The sequence below is a fragment of the Tamandua tetradactyla genome, chromosome 2, assembly GCF_023851605.1.
Source record: "Tamandua tetradactyla isolate mTamTet1 chromosome 2, mTamTet1.pri, whole genome shotgun sequence".
In the NCBI taxonomy this organism is placed as follows: Eukaryota; Metazoa; Chordata; class Mammalia; order Pilosa; family Myrmecophagidae; genus Tamandua; species Tamandua tetradactyla.
The window spans coordinates 212,089,543-212,117,319 of record NC_135328.1 but is presented as its reverse complement, the minus strand read 5'-3'; the positions used below and the strand labels follow the sequence as shown (position 1 = coordinate 212,117,319).

The 27,777-nt window shown below is 36.6% G+C and overlaps 1 protein-coding gene across 6 annotated transcripts in view; it reads left to right on the top strand.

Moving 5' to 3' along the window:
- The window catches only part of PRDM2 (PR/SET domain 2), a 113,812-nt gene that overhangs the window by 41,182 nt on the left and 44,853 nt on the right, over positions 1-27,777 (top strand). For 5 of the 6 annotated variants that reach the window (XM_077151234.1, XM_077151235.1, XM_077151233.1 and 2 more), the window contains one exon: positions 24,790-24,942. In XM_077151234.1, the coding sequence (XP_077007349.1) occupies positions 24,790-24,942 (153 nt within the window). Of the gene's footprint in view, positions 1-24,789; positions 24,943-27,777 lie in introns of those variants that run through there. The other variant, XM_077151238.1, reaches the window with a different exon arrangement.

Below are 27,777 nucleotides of genomic sequence, written 5' to 3'. Positions count from 1 at the left end.
ATGCTGGTTAAAGGAATGGCTCTGGCGGCTCCTGTCCGGATGGGTCAAAGCAGCGGGATCCAGTGGTCTAAATTTGCTGCCTCATAACAGGCTCAGTATGGGCTGTTCCCTCCTGTTCTTGCAGAGGAGGGCTTCTGTGGCCCTCCCAATCCGTAGCAGCCCACCGGGCAGGGTTCAGGCAGATCCCAAGCTGCTTGCCTTGAGGGTGGGGGTGGGTGCCAAGACTGCAGCTACCCAAGTTACTCTGTTTTTCACTGTGGTTTCTTAGTCTCTTAGTCCTGCTCTTTCCTGGATGCTGTGCAGTACTCCCCTGCTCTGTGAAGCCCCAGAACAGTTGTTTCATACAGTTCCTTCCTATCCAGTGGCTGTTTTGGGGAGAGGAGTGAGCCTCATAACTCTCTACTTCTGCCGTCTTCCTGGAATTCTGAATTTTTGAAGTGTTGAATAAGAATGATTTTAATTTTTTTTAAAATATGAAAGTAGTATGTGCTCATTTGTAAAAAAATGTAAGAGGGTGCATGGGTGGTTCAGTGGTAGAATGCTCACCTTCCATGCAGGAGACCCAGTTCAATTCCTGGACCATGCACCACTCCCCCTCAAAAAAAAAATGTGAGCAATGCAGAATATATAACTAAGGAATTAAAAATCATCTAAACACCACCCAGGGATATCCAGGCTTAGCATTGTTGTGAGCATTCTTTTGTCTCTTTGCTTCTCTGCCTCTCTATTTTTCTCCTCTTTCTCACACACACAAATATGTATACAAATACCACATATAGACATTGTACACAGATGGGATCAAACAATATGTGCAGTTTTGTGACCTGCGTTTTTCTTTCAGTATGTTTCAAATACTTATCTACACCATTATTTCTTATGGCTGCCTACAATTCTATTTTATACCATCTATAATCTGTTTAAACCAGATCCATGACCTGTTTAATCAGATCCATCATCTGGTTAACTCCCATGTTGTACATTTAAATAGTTTTAATCTTTTCTGATTAAAAGAATTCTTCAAAGAATAAAACTCACTATATATATATATATATTTGCTCCCTTGTCTGATTATCTTCTTTTTTAATTGTGAAATATAACATATACATACAAAAAAGCAATAAATTCCCAAATACATTATAACAAGTAGTTATGGAACAAATTTCAAAGTTTGGTATGGGTTACAGTTTGACAATTTCAGATTTTTCCTTCTAGGTGCTCCAAGACACTAGAGATGAAAAGAAATAACGATATAATGATTCAGCAGCCATACTCATTTATTAAAATCCTCCTTATCCTTTGATCCTTCTCAATCTATAGGAATATTTGGGCTATTCCCATTCTGACTTTCTCATATTGAAAAGGGGTGTTGACAATATAGGATAAGGGGAGGGTACCAGTTGATATTCTTGGAGAGGTTGGGCCCTCTGGGTTTCAGAGGACTTATCTGGCCTAGAATCATGTGGATTACAGATTTCTGGAAAGTAGACCTTGTGCATGAGATTTTTGTGGAGTCTCAGAGCCCTAGGTGTTCTTTAGGGTTAACAGGAATGTTGACTGGGGGTTGGCAAACCGTGGAAATTAGTATGTAGCTGAAGCTTGCATAAGAAGAACTTCCGGAATATCCTCTCAACTTTGTTTGAATTCTCTTAGCCACTGATAACTTATTTTGTTGCATTTCTTTTCCCCCTTTTGGTCAGAAAGGCGTCAATCCCATGGTGCTAGGGCCAGGCTTATTCTTAGGAGTCCTGTCCCACATTGCCAGGGAAACTTTAACCATAATGATGTTCCTTGCAGGGGTGGGCGTAGAAAGAGAGAAGCCAAATCTGAGCAACAAAAGAGGTCCTCCAGAAGTAACTCTTAGGCATGATTATAGGTAGGCTTAGCTTCTCAGTGACAGAAGTTTCATAAGAGCAGTCTTGGAGATCAGAGACTTAGCCTATGAACTTGGAAGTCCCTAATGTTTGAGAAAATAGCAAGGGTTTCCCAGGTGTGAAAGTTTAATGATTCTGTATTTTTTCTCTAGTCCTTCAAAGGATTTTGCAACTTTTTTTTCTTGATTTTTTTTTTTATTGATATGTATTCTGTGTTCACATCCCATGTAATCATCCAAAGTATATAATCAGTGACTCACAATATCATTATATAGGTTTGCATTTATCATCATAATTGACATTCTTTGTGTGTAAAAAAATAACATATATACACAATAATAAGTTTCAAAGCATATCACAACAATATATGTGTATAACCTAGTATTTAGAGATAAGAATGAAGCCAGTCTCAGGTCAGGATTAAAATAACTCAAAATACAGGGGTATTTTGAGAACTGTATTTTAGAACTTCATCACTCTTTGAAAGAAAGATTTATTTTGCCCAGAACCTACATTTTCTGTAGCACATACCTAACTCAACCTGTCTGGATAGATCATTTAAATGATCTGCACACAGGAGAGCCCAGAATAAGAATGAGGGTATTTAATCCTGTATAGCTTAATTTAATGCCTGGGTAAACCCCAAAGTATATTAAGCAGATAATCAAAAAGTATTGGCAAAGTCCCTTGAGGGATGGGAGAAAAAATATGAAACTATTAAACTTTACCACCAGGAAAAACCCTGATACTGTGATTTTGCCAATACTTTAAAATTATCTGCCCACGATACTCTGGGATGTATTGAGGTGTTACATTAAGCTATGTAGAACTACAAAGTCCTTATGTTGTTTGACCTATCCGGGCAGGTTGAGTTTGATTGTGCGCTACAGAAAATTCAGGTTTTTGGCAAAACCAGGCTCTCTTCCTTTGATCTCATACAGTAGGTGAAGTTCTAAAATTCAGACAGTATCATCCTCACATCTGTGTTCTGATTTACCTTAGTCCCAAACAGATCAGCTTTGTTCTTCTCTCTAATTGAAGCTTTATCTCTTTTTTTTAGTTTCTTTACCAGTTATTGTATGTAACAATGCTGACTTTCAGAGCAGAAGAACTCCAACTCTGAGTCCTAGGTTTCACACAGGTATCCAGAGTTCCAGGAAAATACCAGGTTATACACATATGGCACAGCATCTGGGATTCTAGAAATAGATTTCTGAACTAAATGTGGCTGGTATATGAGCTCCAAACAGTCTAGGCTCCAATTTTCTTACAAGTGTTTTCTAAAAGCGACCATACAATACTTGATCATTTGTTTCTGGCTTATTTTGCATAACATAATGCCCCCAAAGTTTATTCACTGTGTTGCATGCCTCACGACTTCGTTCCTTTCTGTAGTTGTACAATAATCCATTATATCATATGTGTATAGCATAGTTTGCCTCTGCTTCTCAATCAGTGTACCCTTTGGCTACCTCCATCCATTAGGCATCATGGATAATGTCCAAAATAAACCATGACTTACAGTATCCTCACTTAGTTGTGCAACTAATCAGCATTCTCAATTTTAGACAATTTTCATTGCTTCAAAGAAAAAAATAACAGATAAACACACCCTTACCAAATAGCAATCTAAACCATCACTTAACTCTCGTCTCCCACCCCCAATTACTTACCACTAGTGTTGCTGTAGCAGTGTTGATGTCTTCTTGTTTGCTATAAGCCATACCATACAGTAGTAGTTTTCCCCTGTACTACTCTATTATTGACCCTTTGTACAAGATGTATACCTTTGAAGTAGTTCATGCAAGAACTTATTTATATTTGTGGTATTAATTGGTGGGATACATAACTCTATAAAACCCTTTTCAAACATATTCACCTTCAGTATGGCAGTATTACTTATAACCTCACTAATGAACCACCATCATTTCTATCTGTTCTCTTAATATTTAAGTTCAACCTTATTAGTAACTGTTCATCCATCCCTATCTTCTCTATCTTTATGTCCTATATATTGTACATTGTAAGCCTTTGAGTTTATTTTTACCAGGGTCATAATAGTGAAATCATGAAGTATCTACTTTTTTGTATCACTCAGCATTATGTCCTCAAGATTTGTTCATGCTGTCATATGCTTTGGGACATCATTTCATCTTACTCATGCATGATATTCCATTGTATGTATGTAACACTTCTTGTTTATCTACTCATCTGTTAATGGGCACTTGGGTTGTTTCCATCTTTTGGTAACTGTGAGTAATTTTGCTGTGAACAGCGATGTAAAATGCCTGTTCGTGTCACTACTTTCAGCTATACTGGATATATACTGAATAGTAGTATTGCTGGGTTGTAGGACAACTTGATATTTATTTTTCTGAGGAACTGTCTTCCATGGTGGCTGTACCATTATACATTCCCACCAGCAGTAAATAAGTGTTCTGGTTTCTCCACATACTCTCCAACATTTGTCATTTCTTGTTTGTTTAATAGCAGGAGATATCTCATTGTAGTCTTGATTTATATTTCCCTAGCTAATGAAGATGGATATCTCTTCCTTTGCTTTTTAGACATTTGTATTTGTTCTTCAGAAAGGTGTCTGTTTATATCTTTTGCCCGTTTTATAGTTGGATTGTTTGTTCTTTTGTTGTTGAGTTTTATGATTTCTATATGTATACAGGATATCAAACTTTTATCCGATAAGTGTTTTTTTTCTCCCGTTGAGTTGACTGCCTCTTCATCTTTTTGACAGAGTCCTTTGAGGCCCAGAAACATTTGATTTTGAGGAGTTTCCATTTATCAATTTTTTATTTCGTTGCTTGTGCTTTGGGTGTAAAGTTTAAGAAGCCATCTCCTATTATTTGGTCTTGAAGATGTTTCCCTATATTTTCTTCTAAGAGTTTTATGGTATTGACTCTTATATTTAGTCTTAGATCCACTTTGAGTTAATTTATGTACAGGTGTAAGGTATCATGCTTTTGGCTATTGATACACATTTATTAAAAAGACTGTTTGTGGGCCAAGGTGGCTCACTTGGCAGAGTTCTGGCCTACCATGTCAGAGACTCGGGTTTGATTCCCAGTGCTTGCCCATGTTAAAAAAAAAAAAGTGTTTCTTAAAAAGACTCTTCTGTCCCAGTTCAGGGGATTTGGGGGCCTTGCTTGAAGATCAGTTGTCCATAGATTTGGTCATTTGTCTCTGCATTCTTGGTTCAATTCCATTGATAAATACTTCCGTCTGCGTGGCAGTACCATGTGATTTTGACCATTGTGGCTTTGTAATAAGCTTTAAAGTGAGGAGGTGGTAGTCCTCCGAATTCATTCTTCTTTTTAAGGATGTATTTAGTCATTGAGGTCTGTTTCTCTTCTAAGTAAATTTGATAACTCGCTTTTCCAGGTCTTCAAAATAGGTTGGAATTTTGACTGGTATTGTGTTGAGTCTGTAATTCAATTTGGGTACATTTGACATCTTAACTGCATTTAACCTTCCTATCTGTGAGCATGGAATGTCTTTCCACTTATTTAGATCTTTAATTTCTTTTAGCAGTTTTTTTGTAGCTTTCTGGGTACAGGTCCTTTACATCCCTGGTTAAGATTTTTCCTAGATACTTGTTTCTTTTTTTTTTTTTTTTTTTTTTTGTACATGGGCAGGCACCGGGAATCAAACCCGGGTCCTCTGCCATGGCAGGCAAGCATTCTTGCCTGCTAAGCCACCGTGCCTGCCCACGTGGTTCTTTTAGTTCCTATTTTGAATGGATTTTTTTCCTTAAATTGTCTCTTCAGTTAAGTCATTACTTGTGTATAAAAATATTACTGATTTTTTTACATTGATCTTGTATTCCATCACTTTGCTGGATTTTGTTTATTAACTTAAATAGCTTTGCTGTAGATTTCTCAGAATTTTCCAGGTATAGGATCATGTCATTTATAAATTATGCAAGTTTTACTTCTTCCTTTGTGATTTGGATGCCTTTTACTTCTTTTTCCTGCCTGATTGCTCTAGCCGGAACTTCTAGTACAATGTTGAATAGTAGCGGTGACAATAGGCATCCTTGTATTTGTTCCTGATCTTAGTGGGGATGCTTTCAATCTCTCCTCATCACTTATGTTGCTGGCTATGGGTTTTCCATATATGCCCTTTATGACATTGAAGAATTCCTTCAGTTCTTACTTTTTGAAGTGTTTTTATCAGCAAAGGATAGTGAATTTTGTCTAATGCTTTTACAGCATTACTCAGTATGATCATGTAATTTTTCTGTTTCAGTTTGCTAATGTGCTGTATTACATTGATTGACTTTCTTGTGTTGCACCACCCTTGCATTCCTGGTATTAAACCCCATTTGGTCATGGTGTTTAGCCCTTTTAATGTGACTTTGGTTTCGATTTGCTAGTATTTTGTTGAGAATTTTTGCATCCAAATTCATTAGGGAACCTGGCACGTAGTTTTCCTTTCTTATAGCATCTTTACCCAGTTTTGGTATTAGAGTGCTTTCTTATAGCATCTTTACCCAGTTTTGGTATTAGAGTGATGTTGGTTTCATAAAATGAGTTATGTTGTGTTTCTTTTTCCTCAGTTTTTTTGGAAGAGTTTGAGCAGAATTAGTGTTAGTTCTTTTGGAATGTTTGATAAAATTCCCCCGTGAAGCAGCCTGATCTTGGACTTTTCTTTGCAGGAAGTTTTTTGATGACTGATTGAATCTCTTTATTGTAATTGGTTTGTTGAGATCTTTTATTACCTTTTGAGTCAGTATAGGTAGTTTGTGTGTTTCTAGGAATTTGTCCATTTCATCTAAGTTGTCTAGTTTGTTGGTGTATAGTTGTTCGTAGTATCCAGGTCATGGATCTAGTTAAGCAGATTAGAGATGGTATAAGATAGAATTGTAGGCAATCATAACCAGCTTTTGGTTTTATTGATGCCTTCTATTATGTTTTTATTCTCCAGTTAATTTATTTCTGCTTCAATCTTTGTTATTTCTCTTCTGCTAATTGCTTTGGGGTTAGTTTGCTTTCTCTACTTTCTCTAGGTCAGCAGTTAAGTCCTCGATGTTTGCTCATTCTTCTTTTTTTTAATATGGGTATTTAGGGCAATAAATTTCCCTCTCAGCACTGCCTTTGCCTTATCCCATAAATTCTCATATGTTGTTTTCTCATTTTCGTTCATCTCCAGTTTCTCTTGCAATTTCTTCTTTGACCCCGTGATTGTTTAAGAATGTGTTGTTTAATCTTCATATATTTATGAAAGTTTTGGTTTTTAGATGGTTATTGTTTTTCAGCTTCATTCCATTGTGGCCAGAGAATGTGCTGTGAATAATTTCAGTCTTTATAAATTCATGAAGACGTGTTTTGTGCTCCAGCGTATCATCTATCCTAGAGGACTTTCCATGAGTACTAGAGAATAATGTATATCCTGGTGTTTTGGGGTGTAACAATATATTTATATCTATATCTATATCTATATCTATATCTATATCTATATCTATATATATGTGCTAGGTCTAATTCATTTCTCACATTGTTTAAGTTCTCTATTTCCTTGTGGATCCTCTGTCTGGTTGTTCTTTCTATAGAGGTGAGTGGTATATTGAAGTTTCTCACTGTTATTATTGTTGAAATGTCTGTTTCTCCCTTCAGTTTTGCCAGTGTTTGCCTCATGTGCATTGGAGTTCCTTGACTAGGAGCATAAACATTTATGATGGTTTTTCTTCTTGGTGAATTGTTCATTTTTTTAATGTGTAGTGTCTTGCCGTGTCTCTTACAACATCTTTACATTTAAAGTCGATTTTTTCTGATATTATAGCTACTCCCTCTTTCTTTTGGTTACAGCTTACATGGAACATGTTTTTCCATCCTTTTCACTTTCAATCTAATTGTAGCCTACAGACTGAGATGAGTCTCTTGTAAGTACTATACAGATGGATCATATTTTAAAATCCATTCTGCCTATCTGTACCTTTTAATTGGTGAGTGTAGTTCTTTAACACTTTAAGTTATTACTGTAGAAGGAGTTCTTGAGTCTACCATCTTATCCTTCGGTTTTTATGTGTCAGATCTATATATTTTTTCCTTCTCTCTCTTTTTATCTTTTAAGTTATCCTACTGATACTCTTTAATCCTGTAAGAGTATCCTTTAAACCCTTCTGCAGACCTCTCCCTCCTGTATTTGTTTTCAACGGACAGAACTCCCTTTAGTATTTGTTGTAGGGCAGGTCTCTTCTTGACTAATTCTCTCAATCTTTGTCAGAATTTTAATCTCTCTGTTACTTTTTTTTTTCTTTTACACAGGCAGGCTCCAGGAATTGAACCCGGGTCTCCAGCATGGCAGGCGCGAATTCTGCCACTGAGCCACCATTGCCTGCCTTCTATCTCACTTTTGAAGGACAACTTAGCTGGATAACAAATTCTTGGCTGGAAGTGTTTCCCTTAAAATATGATGTACCATTGCCTTCTCACCTCCATGGTGTCTATTGATAAACTGATCTTAGTCTTACATAGTTTCCCTTGTCTGTGGCAAATCTCTTTTCTCTTGCTGTGTTTAGTACTTTCTGGTTCTCTTCAACATTTGACTGTCTGATTAGTATGTGTCTTGGAGTATACCTATTTGGATTTATTATATTTGAGTATTGTTGGGTTTCTTTGATTTGCATATTTATGTCTTATAAAAGGGTAAGAAAGTTTTCCCCAATTACCCCCTATTATCTCCTTAGGTCTTTATTCTTCTCTTCTCCTCCTGGGACACCAATGATTCTTATATTTGTGTGCTTCATGTTGTCCATCATTTCCCTGACATCCGATTTCATTTTCTCCATCTTTCTTGCCATTTGTTGTTTTGTGTACTTGAATTCAATTTTCCTGTCCTATAGTTCACTTTTTCTTTCTTTTGTTTCTTCAGATGTGCTGTTGTGTGTGTCTAGTATATTTTTAATTTGGTCAACAGTATCTTTCATTTCTGTGAGATCTGCTGTTTTTCTGTTTATTCTTTCACATTCTTCTTTATGGTCTTCTAGTATCTTTTTGATATCCTTTATGTCATTAGCCAATCCAATGAATTTATTTAGAAGAGTTATATTGATTAGTTCCAAATTCTGTGTTTCCTAGGTGTTTTAATTTGGTCATTTGGTTGGGCCATATCTTCCTGCATCTTCATGTGCTTTGTGATCTGCTGTTGCCTTTGAGGCATTTGATTATCTGATAAGATTATTTTGAAAGTTGATTTCCTTCACTTGCCTAAGGTTTTGTATTTGCTTGGGTTTGGATTGAAGGTCTCCTTTTCCACTTGGTGTGTCAGTAATTCCCCACCAAATCAAGGCCTGTCCCTCATGCCCTGGATGCAACTCTACTTGAGAATCTGTTAAAAACTAGGCAGTTTCTCCCCAGCAAATGGCATTATTGGCTACCTCTTCCCCTAAGGCCTGCCTCTTCCTGACCAGCAGCTAGCTGAGCTGGATGGAGACCTGGTGTGATTATCTTCTTATACTAAATTTCGAGAAGTGTAACTGTTAACTCAGAAAAGTTATATGTATTTTAACCTTTGGGACATTTTGCAAAACAGCCTTCCTGAAGGATTGTACTAATTTACTTACCCACCACAAGTAAGTGTTCCTTCTTGGTCCTTTTTTTACATTTTTTTTTATTGTGAAATATAACACATATGCAAAAAAGCAATAAATTCCCAAGTACATTTTAACAAGTAGTTATAGAACAGATTTTAAAGTCTGGTATGGGTTACAGTTCCATGATGTTTAGTTTTTTCTTCTAGCTGCTCCAAGACACTGGAGACCAAAAGAAATATCAATATGGTTCAGCAGTCATACTCTTTGATTAAATCCTGTCTTCTCTGTTATACTTCTCCTTCTCTTTAAATAACATATATACATAAAAATCAGTAAGTTTCAAAGCACACACAACAATTAGTTGTAGAACAGATTTCAGAGTTTGGTGTGGGTTACAGTTCCATAATTTTAGATTTTTATTTCTAGCTGGTAAGGTACTGGAGACTTAAATAAATATCAGTGTAATGATTCAGCAATCATGCTTGTTTGTTAAACTCTACCTTCTCTTTATAACTCCACCATCACCTTTGAACTTTCTCCCACTCTTTAGGGGTATTTGGGCTATGCCCATTCTAACTTTTTCATGATAGAAGGGGCTGTCGATAATATGAGATGGGGGATGGACCTGGTTGATGTTCTGGAAAGGCTGGCCCCTCTCCATTTCAGGACTTACCTGTTCCAGGAACCCATCTGGAGGTTGTAGCTTTCTGCAAAGTTACCTGTGAATGGAACCTTTGTAGAAATTTATATAATGCCCTAGGTATTCTTTAGAATTGGCAGTAATGGTTTTGGTTGGGGTTTGGCAAGTTATGGAAGGTAGCAATATCTAACTGAAACTTGTGTAAGAGTGACCTCCAAAATAGTCTCTCAACTCTATTTGAACTCTCCCCTGCACTGATTCCTTATTTGTTACACTTCTTTTCACCCTTTTGGTCAGGATGGCATTGTTGATCCCATGGTGTCAGGGCCAGATTCATCCCTGGTTGTCATCTCCTACGCTGTGAGGGAGACTTTCATCCCTGGATATCATGTCCCATGTAGTGGGTTAGGCAATGATTTCACTTGCGGACTTGGGCTTAGAGAGAGAGTCCATATCTGACCAACAGAAGAGGTCCTCCAGAGGTGACTTTCTGGCATAATTATAGGTAGCTAAGCTTCTCCACAATATACATAAGCTTTACAAGAGCAAGCCTTAAGATCAAGGGCTTGTCCTATTGATTTGTGTGTCCATAATGTTTGACACAGTATCCGGGGTTTCTCCAGTAGTAGAGTTTAATAGTTCATATTTTTTCTCCCATCTCTCAAGGGTCTTTGCCAGTACTTTTTGGTTATCTGCTTAATATACTCTGGGATGTATCCAGGCATTACATTAAGCTATACAGTATTAAAGGCTCTCATTTTTATTCTGGGCTCCCTGTGTTTGGATTTTTTAAATGATCTATCCAGACAGGTTGAGTTAGATTATGTGCTACAGAAAATTTAGGTTCTGGACAAAATAACCCATTTTCCCTTTGGTCTCAAAGAGTAGTTGAAGTTCTAAAAATACAGACAGTGTCTTCCTTAACTTCTTAGTCTTTTAAAACCTGCTAATGTTAATCTTTTTTTATTCCATCTTAGAGGTAAAAAGTGATAGTTCACTGTTTCTGTTTATATTTTGTTCGTTCAGACAACAAATATCTTTTGAGTCAGAATGAGAGTGGTAAGAAGTAGAATTGCATGTCATGAAAATGGATTGTGATATTGTCTCTGTCAACGAGGAGATTTTAATGTAATTTTACTGAGGAGTATAAAATACAATTTTTCTCAGTCATCACTCTTATGGTAAGGTTAACAAGTCTGTTTCGTAGTCTTTGCTGTTTTACTTCTTCCAGTTTCAAATGATCCTAAGTTAATATTGCAATCAAGGAAAACAGGAGAGTGGAGAACACAGCCAGCCAATTCTGCAGACCTTTTTTCAGAAAGTGCTACTCAACTCTTACTGCTCTTTTCCAGTTTGTAAACCATGCTTCACAGTAGTACTCTGGGGAAAGATCTAGGACTTCGGCTAACAGAACTAGAGCCCATGGGCTAAATCTGACCTGCGCCCTCTTTTTATGGCCTTGGAACTTAGAATGGCTTTTTTATTTTTAAGCAGTTGAAAAAAAAATCAAAGAGAAGAATGTTTCATGACTTGCGAATATTTCGTTGTCTTAAATAAAGCGTTATTGGAACACGGTCATGCTCATTCTTGTACATGTTATCTGTCTGCTTTTGACCAGTAGTTGCAGAATTGAATATTTATGATAGAACTGTATGGCTCTCAAAACCAAACGTATTTGCTCTCTGACCCTTTACAGAAAAAGTTTGGCAACTTCTGATCCATGGGGTGGGATGAAACACAGTGGAGTTAAAGTGGTGCTGTCTGGTGTTTTAGATATATCCCAAGAAACTGAGTGGTTAATAGCAATATACAAATTTTGAACCCAGTACTTAAAAGTGGGATGGCATAAAGTTGGTTGTAATAGAAACTCCTGGCCAAATTGTGTTTCTCTGTTCTCAGCTTTAGTACTAATGAAGATGTTGGAGTACAGAGAATTAAATGGTCTTCCTGAGTAGGTTAGTTTGTACTCAGACTGGCAGCTTTGCCTGCTGCAGTACAAAATTCTGTTTGGGAGGCTTTTTGCTCGTTCAACCCATGTCTGTCAAAGCCTGTGTGTACTAGGCATTATCCTAAATTCTGGAGTCCTGAGCTTGCCAGGTAACATTTGTGGGATTATGTACCCTACTGATGGTACCTCATGGAGATCGTTGTTTGTGAAATAAAAGAATATTAGAAATTTTCTAATCTTCCCATAGATGAGAAAATTGACTTCCAAGGAGCTCGCTTCAACTTTTATAACTAGTTGCCCTAGAGTTAGGTCTAGAACCCACAATTCTTGGTTGCCTGCTCTGTGTTCTTCTCACTGTAGTAAAGCCCAGAGGCTCCCATTGTTTTGGATGGTATTCTCTTTTGAAAATCTGATGAAATCTTCATCTTTTCTCCCTATAAAATATACAAATGCACATTTATATACAACCTTGTGGATTTGTTTTCTAGAATTCTGTGGAATTATTAAACATCCCTGGTTCATAAGTAGAATTCCTGATTTAAGAATAAGAATAAATTATTTTTATTCTTATTCTTGTTGATTGCAGGCTTACTGTGAACCAATCAACATTTATTGAACATGTTTGTTAGGAGATTTTTCAGAACTTTTTGTGTGGTTCTTTGTAACCTACTCAAAAGTAATGACAAAAGACAAGGTTAGTTAGTGTGGGTTGCTTGGTAGAGATGACTATTGGACTGGACTTTCAGGGCTTTGAGGCTGAGCAATTTATTTTTTTAATTTGTACTTAGAATCTCCTATAAAAGTAATCTGTACATTTGGAAATGTTGTCTGACAGGTGGGCTTAATGTAAAATGCCCCATCACCTATTGGATTCTCTTTCATTTTTCTTATTCTAGAATCTTCAGAACATTTCAGAGGCAGGTATTTGAATAATTCTCTTAGAAGCCCCCAATATCCAAAAATAATCTGTGGAGTCAAGCAGTTTATACTGACAATCCATTCTTGTCTTTAGCTACCAGAAAGTTACTTCTCTTGGTTGGCAGTTTTGTAATCCTCGATAAGCCCTCCAGGTATCTAATTCTACGAGTAGAAAAAAACAACTGGAATGTGAACATTCAGAGAAGATATGTAGTGTGTTCTAGGTAACAGCATAAATAAAATCCTTTATATTTTTAAAGATATTACTTTTATTAAATGTTTTCATTGAAATGCTCACTTTTAAATAACAATAACATGCTCCTCATTTACTTGTTTAACTACAAAGAAGGTGACCTATATGAAATTACTTGGTATAGCTGGCTGGTCCATAGTATATGCCCATTACACATGAATGGCAAGAGAAATGCTTGAATGATCTTGAGCAGATAAAAGCTTTTTTTGTAGATGAGTACTTTTTTTTTTTTAAAGATTACAATAAGATCTTTATTTTTACTTATAATGTCTTTCTCCCCTAATGTCAGAGAGTAGGGGCTGTATCTTAAAACAAAACATTAGACTACTGTGCTGGGGAAATTCCTGCAACTGTTTTCTGAAAGCTCTCTGAGTTGATATTTACTTGTGGAGACCCCTTGGAGGTAAATGCCATGAAAGTTGGGCTGGTGGAGAGGTGAATCTCACCTCCTGTCTCCCCTTTACTCCTTTTGTTGGTTCAGACAAAAGAAAGAAACAATTAGATGATGTAAGTTTTCCAGCAACAGACAGGGAAAGTGGGACAGGTGATGTTGTAGGGCATAATGTTGGAAATCCAGCAAGCTCTAGCAACAGAGAAATAAAGGTATGAAAAGGAACCACAGGCTATGTGGGCAGATGGGCTACTGCAATGGGAACCTGGCCTCCAAGAGAGGTTCTGTCTACATATTTATGTGTTAGAGTCCTTGATTATATGCAGTGGAAGAGGAAATCCAGAGAGCAGCCAAAAGAAATGGCTTTGATCTTTGGAGAGCTAGTTCGGTTGAGTGCAAGATTTATCTCAGTGTGAGAATTGACGCAGTATCAAGGAGGTTGCTTCATTGCTCTACGTTGATTTCCCCCCAGATATGTTAGTGACTACCCGTTAAGATTAGCTAAGGACCTTGTAAAAGCAGTCGAGGATTCCAATGATGGTACGTTTGCATTAATTGAATGCGTGAGGATTTTTTTATATTTTGGAATTATAAAATTGAATTAATACATGCATGTTATACCAAGTAAATGATAAGGAAGACTATAAATTATTCCCTCCCCTATCTCCTGATGTAACTGTCTCAACAGTTTGGTTTGTTCTTTGCAAACCTTTCTCTGTATGCATAAGAATTTAATTTTGAACATGTATTTAAATGTGATTGTATAACGGAGTTTTGAGTTGAGATTATTTTATAACTGTCTCAAAGTTACAGGGTTAAATTGAATGTAAGGTGGGTGATATGAAAATTACATTCTGAGTAATAAAAAGTTAATACTCATTCTTTTTCAGTGGTAGAAGCAGAAAGGTGGTAGGGCCGAGATAACTTAGGGGATGCTAGGGAGGAGAAGAGGGGTTTAGAAAGATGAAAAAAGAAAGGTAAACTGAGAATCCCCTCAGTGGGACAAAATGACTGAGCTCCCTTCCCCCCTTGTTCCCTATTGCATGTGTTTTATTTTGGTGAAGAAGTAAATGAAGGGATAGTGAACTCTTAGGTAAACTTTAGACTGTAGTTAATGGTGCATTATAAAATGTGCTTTCATCAGTGTAACATGTACCGCACGTATGCCAGGTGTTAATAATAGGGTTCTGTATGGGAACACTATTTTTTGCATGATTTTTTTTCTGTAAACTCACCACTTTTCTAATAAAAGAAAAAAAAAGACAAAGAAGAAGAGGTTAAAAAACAAATTGGGGGACCAGGTTTGAATCCTAGCTTTGGCTTTCAGTGGCTTCACAATTCTGGTAAGGTTACCAACCTTCCCCAAGTTTCCTCATTTTTAAAAGCAGCTTAGTAATAGAGAGCATCTAACCCCATGCCTGGTGGAGACCTGCTTCCCTTTCCTCAGTTCTCTCTCTCCAAATAGGGCATTTCCATTTGTAGGTTAGTTAACTTGTAAAAGTTGTTTATAACCAGCTTTTAACCAAGTGCCCTTGCCGTATTAAAAGGAACTGTTTTATAGATTGGATCAGGGAAAAAAATTGATTATATAGGAGTATTTCTCTTTGTGATCAAGTCTTCTTGGTCATTTAAAGGTTTGCAAATAGATTACAAAATAGGTTTGAGCTAGGGTGGGAGTTTTCCCTGCCTTTGCATGTCTTTATCTGAAAATAAGGGATTCTAGTTGGCTCTCTACTGTCTTTCCACCTCCCTAGCCTAATGGTTTGTGACATTTTTGCAGTCTAGTAATTTGTAGTTGCATTAAACAATATTCTGTCATGTTTTAGAGGTTAGGTTCTGTGCATCAGTCACTAAAACTGATTCTGATTGGAAACCAAGATTTGACCAATTATAATAGTTAATTTACAAAGTTAAATTCACGAAAAAATGAGAAAGCCACATACTTTTAAAATTCCATATTATTAAAACTTTGGGAAAAAAAACAAAAAACTTTGGGGTATACATACAGACACATTATTGGGAGATATGTATGTATCTCTCCATGTATGTATATTTGTGTATATTATTTTTATAATATAGCATAGCATTCAACAAACTGTGACTAATTTCATTAAAACATAAGCTTCCATTTAAAATACTAACTTGCTCTCCCTTCCATATTTGTTTTTTTCTAATTGATGGAGAAAAAAAAAATTCAGATGCACAAAAGAAAGTAACCAGTGTAATGTTTTTATACTTTTAGTTTCAGATTATTCTTGCCTTCATATATTCATATGATTAAAACAAAAGTGTTATATAATCCATAGTTTCTATAGATGGCTTTATCCAATCTTCAGTGTATTATGAATATATTTCATGCTATAAATGTTTCTACAACATGTTTATTTTTGTTTTCTTTTACTTATAGAAATAATGTGTATTTGTTGGAAAAAGTCTTAAAGAATGCAGAAATATCAAACGTAGAAGATAAAAGTTCTCTCATAATCCTATTAATTAGACAGTAGTACTTTTTTTTTTTTTACGTCTAAATTGGTATATTTGTGAGTTCAACTAGAAAATAGAGGCTCTAAAACTAAACAACCCGAATGAGATACTTATTTTAATTGGAACTGGGAAGCTTCCAAACATATAACAAATTCTAAAATTGCCTCTGTTCAAGAAAAAAATACTAAATTAACACAGACTTAACTAAGCACATTACAAATCTTAAAAATTGTCCAGAACTCCTGGTCTGACTGTTCTAACCATTCTTTTTCTTTTTTATTTTTTTTTATTAATTAAAAAAAAAATTAACTAACACAACATTTAGAAATCATTCCATTCTACATATGCAATCAGTAATTCTTAATATCATCACATAGATGTATGACCATCATTTCTTAGTACATATGCATCGATTTAGAAAAAGAAATAGCAAGACAACAGAAAAAGAAATAAAATGATAATATAGAGAAAAAATAAAAATAAAAAATACAAAAATATATAGGAAAAAAAACTATAGCTCAGATGCAGCTTCATTCAGTGTTTTAACATAATTACATTACAATTAGGTAGTATTGTGCTATCCTTTTTTTTTTTTTTTTTTTTAGAAATCATACCATTCTACATATGCAATCAGTAATTCTTAACATCATCACATAGATGCATGATCATCGTTTCTTAGTACATTTGCATCGGTTTAGAAGAACTAGCAATATAACCGAAAAAGATATAGAATGTTAATATAGAGAAAAAAAATAAAAGTAATAATAGTAAGAACAAAACAAAACAAAACAAAACAAAAACCTATAGCTCGGATGCAGCTTCATTCAGTGTTTTAACATGATTACTTTACAATTAGATATTATTGTGCTGTCCATTTTTGAGTTTTTGTATCTAGCCCTATTGCACAGTCTGTATCCCTTCAGCTCCAGTTACCCATTATCTTACCCTGTTTCTAACTCCTGCTGAACTCTGTTACCAATGACATATTCCAAGTTTATTCTCGAGTGTCGATTCACATCATTGAGACCATACAGTATTTGTCTTTTAGTTTTTGGCTAGACTCACTCAGCATAATGTTCTCTAGGTCCATCCATGTTATTACATGCTTCATAAGTTTATCCTGCCTTAAAGCTGCATAATATTCCATCGTATGTATATACCACAGTTTGTTTAGCCACTCGTCTGTTGATGGACATTTTGGCTGTTTCCATCTCTTTGCAATTGTCAATAACGCTGCTATAAACATTGGTGTGCAAATGTCCGTTTGAGTTTTTGCCCTTAATTCCTTTGAGTAGATTCCCAGCAATGGTATTGCTGGGTCATATGGCAATTCTATATTCAGCTTTTTGAGGAACCGCCAAACTGCCTTCCACAGTGGTTGCACCATTTGACATTCCCACCAACAGTGGATAAGTTTGCCTCTTTCACCGCATCCTCTCCAGCACTTGTCATTTTCTGTTTTGTTGATAATGGCCATTCTGGTGGGTGTGAGATGATATCTCATTGTGGTTTTGATTTGCATTTCTCTAATGGACAGGGACATTGAGCATCTCTTCATGTGCCTTTTGGCCATTTGTATTTCCTCCTCTGAGAGGTGTCTATTCAAGTCTTTTTCCCATTTTGTAATTGGGTTGGCTGTCTTTTTGTTGTTGAGTTGAACAATCTCATTATAAATTCTGGATACTAGACCTTTATCTGATATGTCGTTTCCAAATATTGATTCCCATTGTGTAGGCTGTCTTTCGACTTTCTTGATGAAGTTCTTTGATGCACAAAAGTGTTTAATTTTGAGGAGCTCCCATTTATTTATTTCCTTCTTCAGTGCTCTTGCTTTAGGTTTAAGGTCCATAAAACCGCCTCCAATTGTAAGATTCATAAGATATCTCCCTACATTTTCCTCTAACTGTTTTATGGTCTTAGACCTAATGTTTAGATCTTTGATCCATTTTGAGTTAACTTTTGTGTAGGGTGTGAGATATGGGTCTTCTTTCATTCTTTTGCATATGGATATCCAGTTCTCTAGGTACCATTTGTTGAAGAGACTGTTCTGTCCCAGGTGAGTTGGCTTGACTGCCTTATCAAAGATCAAATGTCCATAGATGAGAGGGTCTATATCTGAGCACTCTATTCGATTCCATTGGTCAATATATCTATCTTTATGCCAATACCATGCTGTTTTGACCACTGTGGCTTCATAATATGCCTTAAAGTCAGGCAGTGCAAGACCTCCAGCTTTGTTTTTTTTCCTCAAGATGTTTTTAGCAATTTGGGGCACCCTGCCCTTCCAGATAAATTTGCTTATTGGTTTTTCTATTTCTGAAAAATAAGTTGTTGGGATTTTGATTGGTATTGCATTGAATCTGTAAATCAATTTAGGTAGGATTGACATCTTAACTATATTTAGTCTTCCAATCCATGAACACGGTATGCCCTTCCATCTATTTAGGTCTTCTGTGATTTCTTTTAGCATTTTTTTGTAGTTTTCTTTATATAGGTTTTTTGTCTCTTTAGTTAAATTTATTCCTAGGTATTTTATTCTTTTAGTTGCAATTGTAAATGGGATTCGTTTCTTGATTTCCCCCTCCGCTTGTTCATTGCTAGTGTATAGAAATGCTACAGATTTTTGAATGTTGATCTTGTAACCTGCTACTTTGCTGTACTCATTTATTAGCTCTAGTAGTTTTGTTGTGGATTTTTCCAGGTTTTCGACGTATAGTATCATATCGTCTGCAAACAGTGATAGTTTTACTTCTTCCTTTCCGATTTTGATGCCTTGTATTTCTTTTTCTTGTCTAATTGCTCTGGCTAGAACCTCCAACACAATGTTGAATAATAGTGGTGATAGTGGACATCCTTGTCTTGTTCCTGATCTTAGGGGGAAAGTTTTCAATTTTTCCCCATTGAGGATGATATTAGCTGTGGGTTTTTCATATATTCCCTCTATCATTTTAAGGACGTTCCCTTGTATTCCTATCCTTTGAAGTTTTTTCAACAGGAAAGGATGTTGAATCTTGTCAAATGCCTTCTCTGCATCAATTGAGATGATCATGTGGTTTTTCTGCTTTGATTTGTTGATATGGTGTATTACATTAATTGATTTTCTTATGTTGAACCATCCTCGCATACCTGGGATGAATCCTACTTGGTCATGATGTATAATTCTTTTAATGTGTTGTTGGATACGATTTGCTAGAATTTTATTGAGGATTTTTGCATCTATATTCATTAGAGAGATTGGTCTGTAGTTTTCTTTTTTTGTAATATCTTTGCCTGGTTTTGGTATGAGGGTGATGTTGGCTTCATAGAATGAATTAGGTAGCTTTCCATCCACTTCAATTATGTTGAAGAGTTTGAGGAGAGTTGGTACTAATTCTTTCTGGAATGTTTGATAGAATTCAGATGTGAAGCCGTCTGGTCCTGGACTTTTCTTTTTAGGAAGCTTTTGAATAACTAATTCAATTTCTTTACTTGTGATTGGTTTGTTGAGGTCATCTATGTCTTCTTGAGTCAAAGTTGGTTGTTCATGTCTTTCCAGGAACCCGTCCATTTCCTCTAAATTGTTGTATTTATTAGCGTAAAGTTGTTCATAGTATCCTGTTATTACCTCCTTTATTTCTGTGAGGTCAGTAGTTATGTCTCCTCTTCCATTTCTGATCTTATTTATTTGCATCCTCTCTCTTCTTCTTTTTGTCGATCTTGCTAAGGGCCCATCAATCTTATTGATTTTCTCATAGAACCAACTTCTGGCCTTATTGATTTTCTCTATTGTTTTCATGTTTTCAATTTCATTTATTTCTGCTCTAATCTTTGTTATTTTTTCCTTTTGTTTTCTTTGGGATTAGTTTGCTGTTCTTTCTCCAGTTCTTCCAAATGGATAGTTAATTCCTGAATTTTTGCCTTTTCTTCTTTTCTGATATAGGCATTTAGGGCAATAAATTTCCCTCTTAGCACTGCCTTTGCTGCATCCCATAAGTTTTGATATGTTGTGTTTTCATTTTCATTCGCCTCGAGGTATTTGCTAATTTCTCTAGCAATTTCTTCTTTGACCCAGTCGTTGTTTAGGAGTGTGTTGTTGAGCCTCCACGTATTTGTGAATTTTCTGGCACTCCGCCTATTATTGATTTCCAACTTCATTCCTTTATGATCCGAGAAAGTGTTGTGTATGATTTCAATCTTTTTAAATTTGTTAAGACTTGCTTTGTGACCCAGCATATGGTCTATTTTTGAGAATGATCCATGAGCACTTGAGAAAAAGGTGTATCCTGCTGTTGTGGGATATAATGTCCTATAAATGTCTGTTAAGTCTAGCTCCTTTATAGTAATATTCAGATTCTCTATTTCTTTATTGATCCTCTGTCTAGATGTTCTGTCCATTGATGAGAGTGGGGAATTGAAGTCTCCAACTATTATGGTATATGAATCTATTTCCCTTTTCAGTGTTTGCAGTGTATTCCTCACGTATTTTGGGGCATTCTGGTTCGGTGTGTAAATATTTATGATTGTTATGTCTTCTTGTTTAATTGTTCCTTTTATTAGTATATAGTGTCCTTCTTTGTCTCTTTTAACTGCTTTACATTTGAAGTCTAATTTGTTGGATATTTGTGTAGCCACTCCTGCTCTTTTTTGGTTGTTATTTGCATGAAATATCTTTTTCCCAACCTTTCACTTTCAACCTATGTGTATCTTTGGGTCTAAGATGTGTTTCCTGTAGACAGCATATAGAAGGATCCTGTTTTTTAATCCATTCTGCCAATCTATGTCTTTTGATTGGGGAATTCAGTCCATTGACATTTAGTGTTATTACTGTTTGGATAATATTTTCCTCTACCATTTTGCCTTTTGTATTATATATATCATATCTGATTTTCCTTCTTTCTACACTCTTCTCCATACCTCTCTCTTCTGTCTTTTTGTATCTGACTCTAGTGCTCCCTTTAGTATTTCTTGCAGAGCTGTCTCTTGGTCACAAATTCTCTCAGTGACTTTTTGTCTGAGAATGTTTTAATTTCTCCCTCATTTTTGAAGGATAATTTTGCTGGATATAGGAGTCTTGGTTGGCAGTTTTTCTCTTTTAGTAATTTAAATATATCATCCCACTGTCTTCTAGCTTCCATGGTTTCTGCTGAGAAATCTACACATAGTCTTATTGGGTTTCTCTTGTATGTGATGGATTGTTTTTCTCTTGCTGCTTTCAAGATCCTCTCTTTCTCTTTGACCTCTGACATTCTAACTAGTAAGTGTCTTGGAGAATGCCTATTTGGGTCTAATCTCTTTGGGGTGCACCGCACTTCTTGGATCTATAATTTTAGGTCTTTCATAAGAGTTGGGAAATTTTCAGTGATAATTTCTTCCATTAGTTTTTCTCCTCCTTTTCCCTTCTCTTCTCCTTCTGGGACACCCACAACACGTATATTTGTGCGGTTCATATTGTCCTTGAGTTCCCTGATACCCTGTTCAAATTTTTCTATTCTTTTCCCTATAGTTTCTGTTTCTTTTTGGAATTCAGATGTTCCATCCTCCAAATCACTAATTCTATCTTCTGTCTCTTTAAATCTATCATTGTAGGTATCCATTGTTTTTTCCATCTTTTCTACTTTATCCTTCACTTCCATAAGTTCTGTGATTTGTTTTTTCAGTTTCTCTATTTCTTCTTTATGTTCAGCCCATGTCCTCTTCATGTCCTCCCTCAATTTATCGATTTCATTTTTGAAGAGGTTTTCCATTTCTGTTCGTATATTCAACATTAGTTGTCTCAGCTCTTGTATCTCATTTGAACTATTGGTTTGTTCCTTTGACTGGGCCATATTCTCAAGCTTCTGAGCGTGGACAGTTATCTTCTGCTGCTGGCGTCTGGGCATTTAGTCAGATCTCCCTGGGTGTCGGACCCAACAAGGTTGTAAGATTTTTCTGTGAAATCTCTGGGTTCTGTTTTTCTTATCGTGCCCAGTAGGTGGCACTCGTGGCACACGTTTGTCTGCGGGTCCCACCAGTAAAAGGTGCTGTGGGTCCTTTAACTTTGGAAAACTCTCGCCGTCTGGGAGGTACTCTAGCCGAAGCAGCTTGGAAGAGTGCCAGCCGGCCCGGGGTCCGAACGCGGGGAGGGTCGCTGGCCGCCGCAGCCCGGGAAAACGCCCGTCCGAATTTCCTAGTCCGCCCGGGGCGCCAAGCTTGGTGGGAGGACGCCAGGCGCAGCGGCCCGCCCGGGAGAGTGCACGTTCCCGGGGAGTCACGGGTTTGGAAGGGGCCTCCCCCACCCGTCACCGTTCTCCGCGGTCTGGGGATTTCTAATCCAATTCTCTCAGTTGGTTCGGGGGGCCGCGCGTGGTGTGGGCACCAGCGGCCGCGGTTTGAGGGGACCGCCTGTCCAATTCTCCCAGCCGGCCCGGGGAGGGGGAAGGGAGTGACTCCGGCCGCTTGCTGCCCCGCCCGGTGAAGCCCGCGCCCCTCGGCAATCTCACCAGAGCGCGTTCTCTCAGCCAGCCAGCCGTTCCAGGATGGGGTACCCTGTCTTTTTTATCTCTGTCGTGGCTTTGGGAGCTGTTCTGTATCGTTTCTACTCCCCTAGTAGCTGTTCTGGAGGAGAAATTAAGATCCGTGCGTCTTACTAAGCCGCCATGTTCTCCGGAAGTCCCAGTAGTACTTTTTAATGTTTGTTTAATATTCCACTATATGGATGGACTATAATTTACTGAGCTAATTCCCTATTGTCTTCATGTAGCAATGAATTAGAAACAATCCACAGTAAACCACATTGTGTGAACGTCTTTGTATACACGTCTTGGTGCAGTTGCCCAATTATCTCATTAGAATCAATTCCTGCAAGAGTAATATGTGGTGAAAACATCTGTACATGTTAAAGTTTTTCATTAGGTACTGCTTAATTCCACCCCCCAAATTATACCAGTTTGTTCTCTGATCAGCAGTGTTTGGGAGAATATCTGTTTTCCCATACCCTTTTGACCGTGTATTTGTTTTTCTGTAAAAAACAAAAATCTGTGTCAGCTTGAGCATTGTATTAATTTGAAATTATTTTTTATTATTAAAGTTTAATTTTTTTACATAGAATTTTGTCCATTGTGTGTTTTTCTGTGAATTGTTTGCCCTTTTTTTTTTTTTTTAATGGAAGGGTCCATCTTTTTCTATAAAACGAAAATTTTTCTTATTGCATAATAAGTATCACTTAGAAAGTTCCCCAGTCCCTTTTGAAAAACAGTGAGCCATGCATAAATAAAGAATTCAACCACCTGAAACACCTGCTCTTTGTAAAGGTCCATATTGATCTGGAGAATCAGGAAATCTTGGCTTAGCCTACCTTATTACCCTGTGGCTGTCGGTGGGTTTTTGATGCTTCTCCAGCTGCTTCTTCTAACTTTATGGGGTTTTCCCTGGCACCCATCTCTCTGCTGCCTGTGCATTCTCATTGATCTCTTTAGTGCAGGGTGGAGAATGAATGGGACTCCAGGTCTGCTTATTAGTGAAAGTAAGGCATTTTATCCTCAAATCCAGCGATAGCTTACATCGAATGATTAGGGGGAAGGGGAAAGAAAATTCCTGTGTAAGTTAGTAAAAAATGACTTCTGTGGACTGACAATGTTAAAGGGCCATCTACCCCATTTTCCTTCTTTGCTTGTAAACATGGCAAAACTATCTTTTTAAACATTTTAACTAAACCAGCTCATTTTATTTTTGCGTGCTAAATTTCAATTTTGCACTATAATTGCACTCTTCTTAACATACTGTTTGGAGGCTGCTTTTTGTTTTAAAGGGGGAAGAGCATGTATATATATATATACAGATACGTATCTGTAGCTGTATATGTATGTATGTAAGAGTTGAGAGCAAGTGTGACATTGTTTGAAAAGGAGCCCAATATGACATGGATAATCTCTCTTTAGAATAAGTAAAGCACATTGCTATGAAGGGCTCTGATAGTTCCCAAACTGTGTCTTGAGAGGTGCCCTGGGTAGAGAAAGGTTTAAGGGTCAACTGAGTTTTCAGAAGTTTCATATTCTACCACCCACCTGGAAGCTCACAATACATGTTACCTCACTAAAGGTTCCCATAAACCCTGCTGTTTAGGAACCTACTGAACCACACAGCCCAGCATAACTGGGCCCCAGAACTTGATTTGCATAACAACCCAGAAACCTCATGGAGTTTGGGTGCTGTGGGTCATTGTTGTATATCATATTTTCCTCTTTAAGTTATGCTTTAGGGAATACAGTTTTATTTTTTTATTTTTTTTGTCTGTCTGTTTGTTTGTTTTTTTTTTTACTATTATTATTATTTTTATTTTTTTCTCTATATTAACATTCTATATCTTTTTCTGTTGTTTTGCTAGTTCTTTTCCTAAATCGATGCAAATGTACTAAGAAATGATGATCATGCATCTATGTGATGATGTTAAGAATTACTGATTGCATATGTAGAATGGAATGATTTATAGTTTTATTTATCTTTGATACATAGAGGTGTTTGAAGTTGATCAAGCACAATAACTATAGTTTTTTAACTTTAGGGAAAAAAACAAACTCAAATGGAAAAATAATGAGAATTTTGCTAGTTTTGGACTTTGGTTTCCATCTTGTTTTTTTCTTCTCTCTGATGCTTGTTTATTTTATTTCTGTGAAATGCTTTATTGAATGCATATAATAAAAAAGAATTAAGTGTTAAAAGTTGTAAACAGAAACATTTTAATGATAATATATTTTAACAAAAGGTTTTGCTTCTCCTTCAAGGTATATTACCCCAATTTGGGATGGATGTGCATTGATGCCACTGATCCACAGAAGGGGAACTGGCTGCGATATGTGAATTGGGCTTGCTCAGGAGAGGAGCAAAATTTATTTCCACTGGAAATCAACAGGGCCATTTACTATAAAACTTTAAAGGTAAAAGTGCTAGAATTAGTCTGCTGTTATTTCTACTTTGCACGCACTTTTCTAAATGCTGTCCTTATATAGTTGTGACTGACAGCCTCGACTTTGCAGACCTTGAATTATATGAGAATGGTTCAACTCAGGTGTCCATACTCAAGGTTCTGTGTTTTAAATATATGGTTGCCACTGCTTCGTGTGTGTTAGTGAACTAAAGCATGAGGATTGTGGTAAGTAATTACATACTATATCTTTTAAGATACCGATGAGTTAAGCATGTGGCAGCTGCTTCCCGCTTCCTAGGATACAGATGCATTAGGAGCTCTCCGATGGGCAGATTTATCCAACTGTGAGACATTCGCCATAGCTTTGGTGGTTCTATGTTAACTGAAAAGCATTCTTGTTCTTTAGTATAAATCTCGCCTTGGATTAGCTTTTCTTTTCCACAAACTTTATTCAGAATAGAAATTAAACAGAATGTGTTTTTTCTTTCTGGCTAATTTTTATCTGGAGACATTGTTGAGATAAAAAGACAAGGTAAGTCATTTTTTTTAGGGTTTGTGGTAAGGTCATAGGTAACTGAGTACCGTCAGGGAAGTTCACATTAGAGAAGCATTGAGTATTGCTGCATTTCTGTGACAAGCAGGGCCATGTTGCTTCCCTTACTCTCAGGAGCCATGTCCTCTTGGGAGGCAATCCTGTACTCACTGTGTGTGGAAAGACTCTTGATAGCTGTAATTTTTGGAGAGACAGTATGGTGTCGTGGCTAGGAGTGGGAACTTTGCAGGTAGATGGCCTTACAAGCAGATCTTGGCTTCTAGATGTCTAACCATGAGAGGTTACTTAGTCTTAGTTTTCTCATCCATATAAATGGAAGTAATAGAAGTACTAACTTATACAGTTATAAAGATGAAACAAGTAAACCAGAGTAAGGGTCTCTGAACAATTCCTAGTCCAGTGTTAGCAGTCAGAATGCTAACCACCTATATAGCACAAGTCTGGTCTTCGTAGACCTGCCCCATCCTAACCACTGATGTTTGCTCAGGTATGCACAAGGCCTTTCTCGTTCCTCACTAACGATTATCTAACTATATTCTTCAAGATTAAGTTTTCTCTGTAGGTTGGGCTTTGTAAATAAATTACATATGATATTCTCTGGACTCTGGTTTGCTTTCTCAACAATCACCCAGATATTGGGAAATCTCAATATTGATTTTGTCAATAATATGAGTAAAAAGTGTTTTAAATTCCTGATGGTTAACTGTTAACCTTGGTCTCCATTCATTCATCTATTTATTAGCCCAACAAGTATTGATTCAATATCTGCTATGTACTGGGTACTCTCCATAGTAGTGAATAGGGCAGAAATGGTCTCTGGTCTCGTGGAGCTTCCCTTTTATGGGGGAGGCAGGTAATAAACAAATAAATAAGTAAACAAAATCATTTCAGATAATAAGTGCTTTGAAGACAGTAAAACCTAATAGAGAATGAAGAGGTAGGGGAAGGCTGCCTTAGCTGCCTTCGGTCAGGGAACGCCTTTCTGAGCTAAGACATTCGAGCCCCACCCCTTGGAGGAGAAAGATCTGACCACACAAAAATCAGTCCAGGAAGAGGGCATAGCGGGAGCAAAGGCCCTCAGGTGAGAATAAGCTGGATAGCTTGTTTTGTTGTTGTTTTTGTTTTCAAAGGGATAGGAAAAAAGGCCAGTGGGACTGGAGCAAGGAGAGGAGGCAGATGGGGCCTGTGACCCATAGAGAGAAGTATAAGTTTTGATTTCAAGTTCATTTAACCCATTTGAGAGTTTAGGCAGAGGTCCAATTTATGACTTCTAAAAGATCATGCTGGCTGCTGTGTGGGAAGTAGGTTGTAGGTGGGTACGTACTTTGTGTGTACAGACATAGCTTTGTGTGTTCTAATGATTGTGGAGTATTTCTCATTTTGACCTAGTGTCAGGGAATATATATTAGAACCCTTGCTTCTAACTACTTGTAAAATTTAAAGTTTTGTATATATTGACTTTTAAAGAAGAAAATGTGCTTGGTTTTATAAATCCTGTCAGAACCCACAGGAAAAGTTGGAAGACTTTAAAGTTTTTATTTTGTTGTTGTTATTTTTATTTTTTTATTTTTATATTTTTTGCATGGGCAGTCACTGGGAATTGAACCCAGGTCTCCTACGTGGCAGGCAAGAACTCTGCCTGTTGAGCCACCGTGGCCCATCCTGTTTTTAATTTTTTTTAAAACATCAAAACAAGATATATATTTATGGATGCTTGGTCTTTTGATGTTGGTTTTCTTTTAATGAAGATTTATATTTCCTGTGTTTATGGACATAGTTTTTCTTTTCCTCTGAATTTTGATTCAAAGACTCTTGAAAGTGCTAAGGCATATAGAAGAAATACCAGTACAGCACAGAAGCAAACAAAATTGATATATAAAAACATACTGTTTTCCTCTTCATAAAGGTCTATTGTTTGTTTAGCTGTTATAATGTAAAGTGGGAAAATATATAGCTGTATAAAATAACTATTATCTCAGATGCTAGCAATTTTGAAAGTTGCTCAACATTAAACAAATAAGGTTGTTGTGATCTAGCTCTTTGCCATCCCATTAGGCATTTAGAAATTTTATATTAGATTTGAGGTAGAAACAGATCCTGGTATGCTTTTTTTTTTTTTTTTTTTTTTTTTTTTTTTTTTTTTTTTTTTTTTTAAAGACAGAGAGAAGGAAGGAAGGATAGAAGGAAGGAAGGAAGGAAGAAAAGGAAACATTTTTAAACATTTTCTTGTTTTATTGTATTCTGTTTCTCCGTTTTTGTTACATGGGGTGGGGCCGGGAATCGAACCGAGGT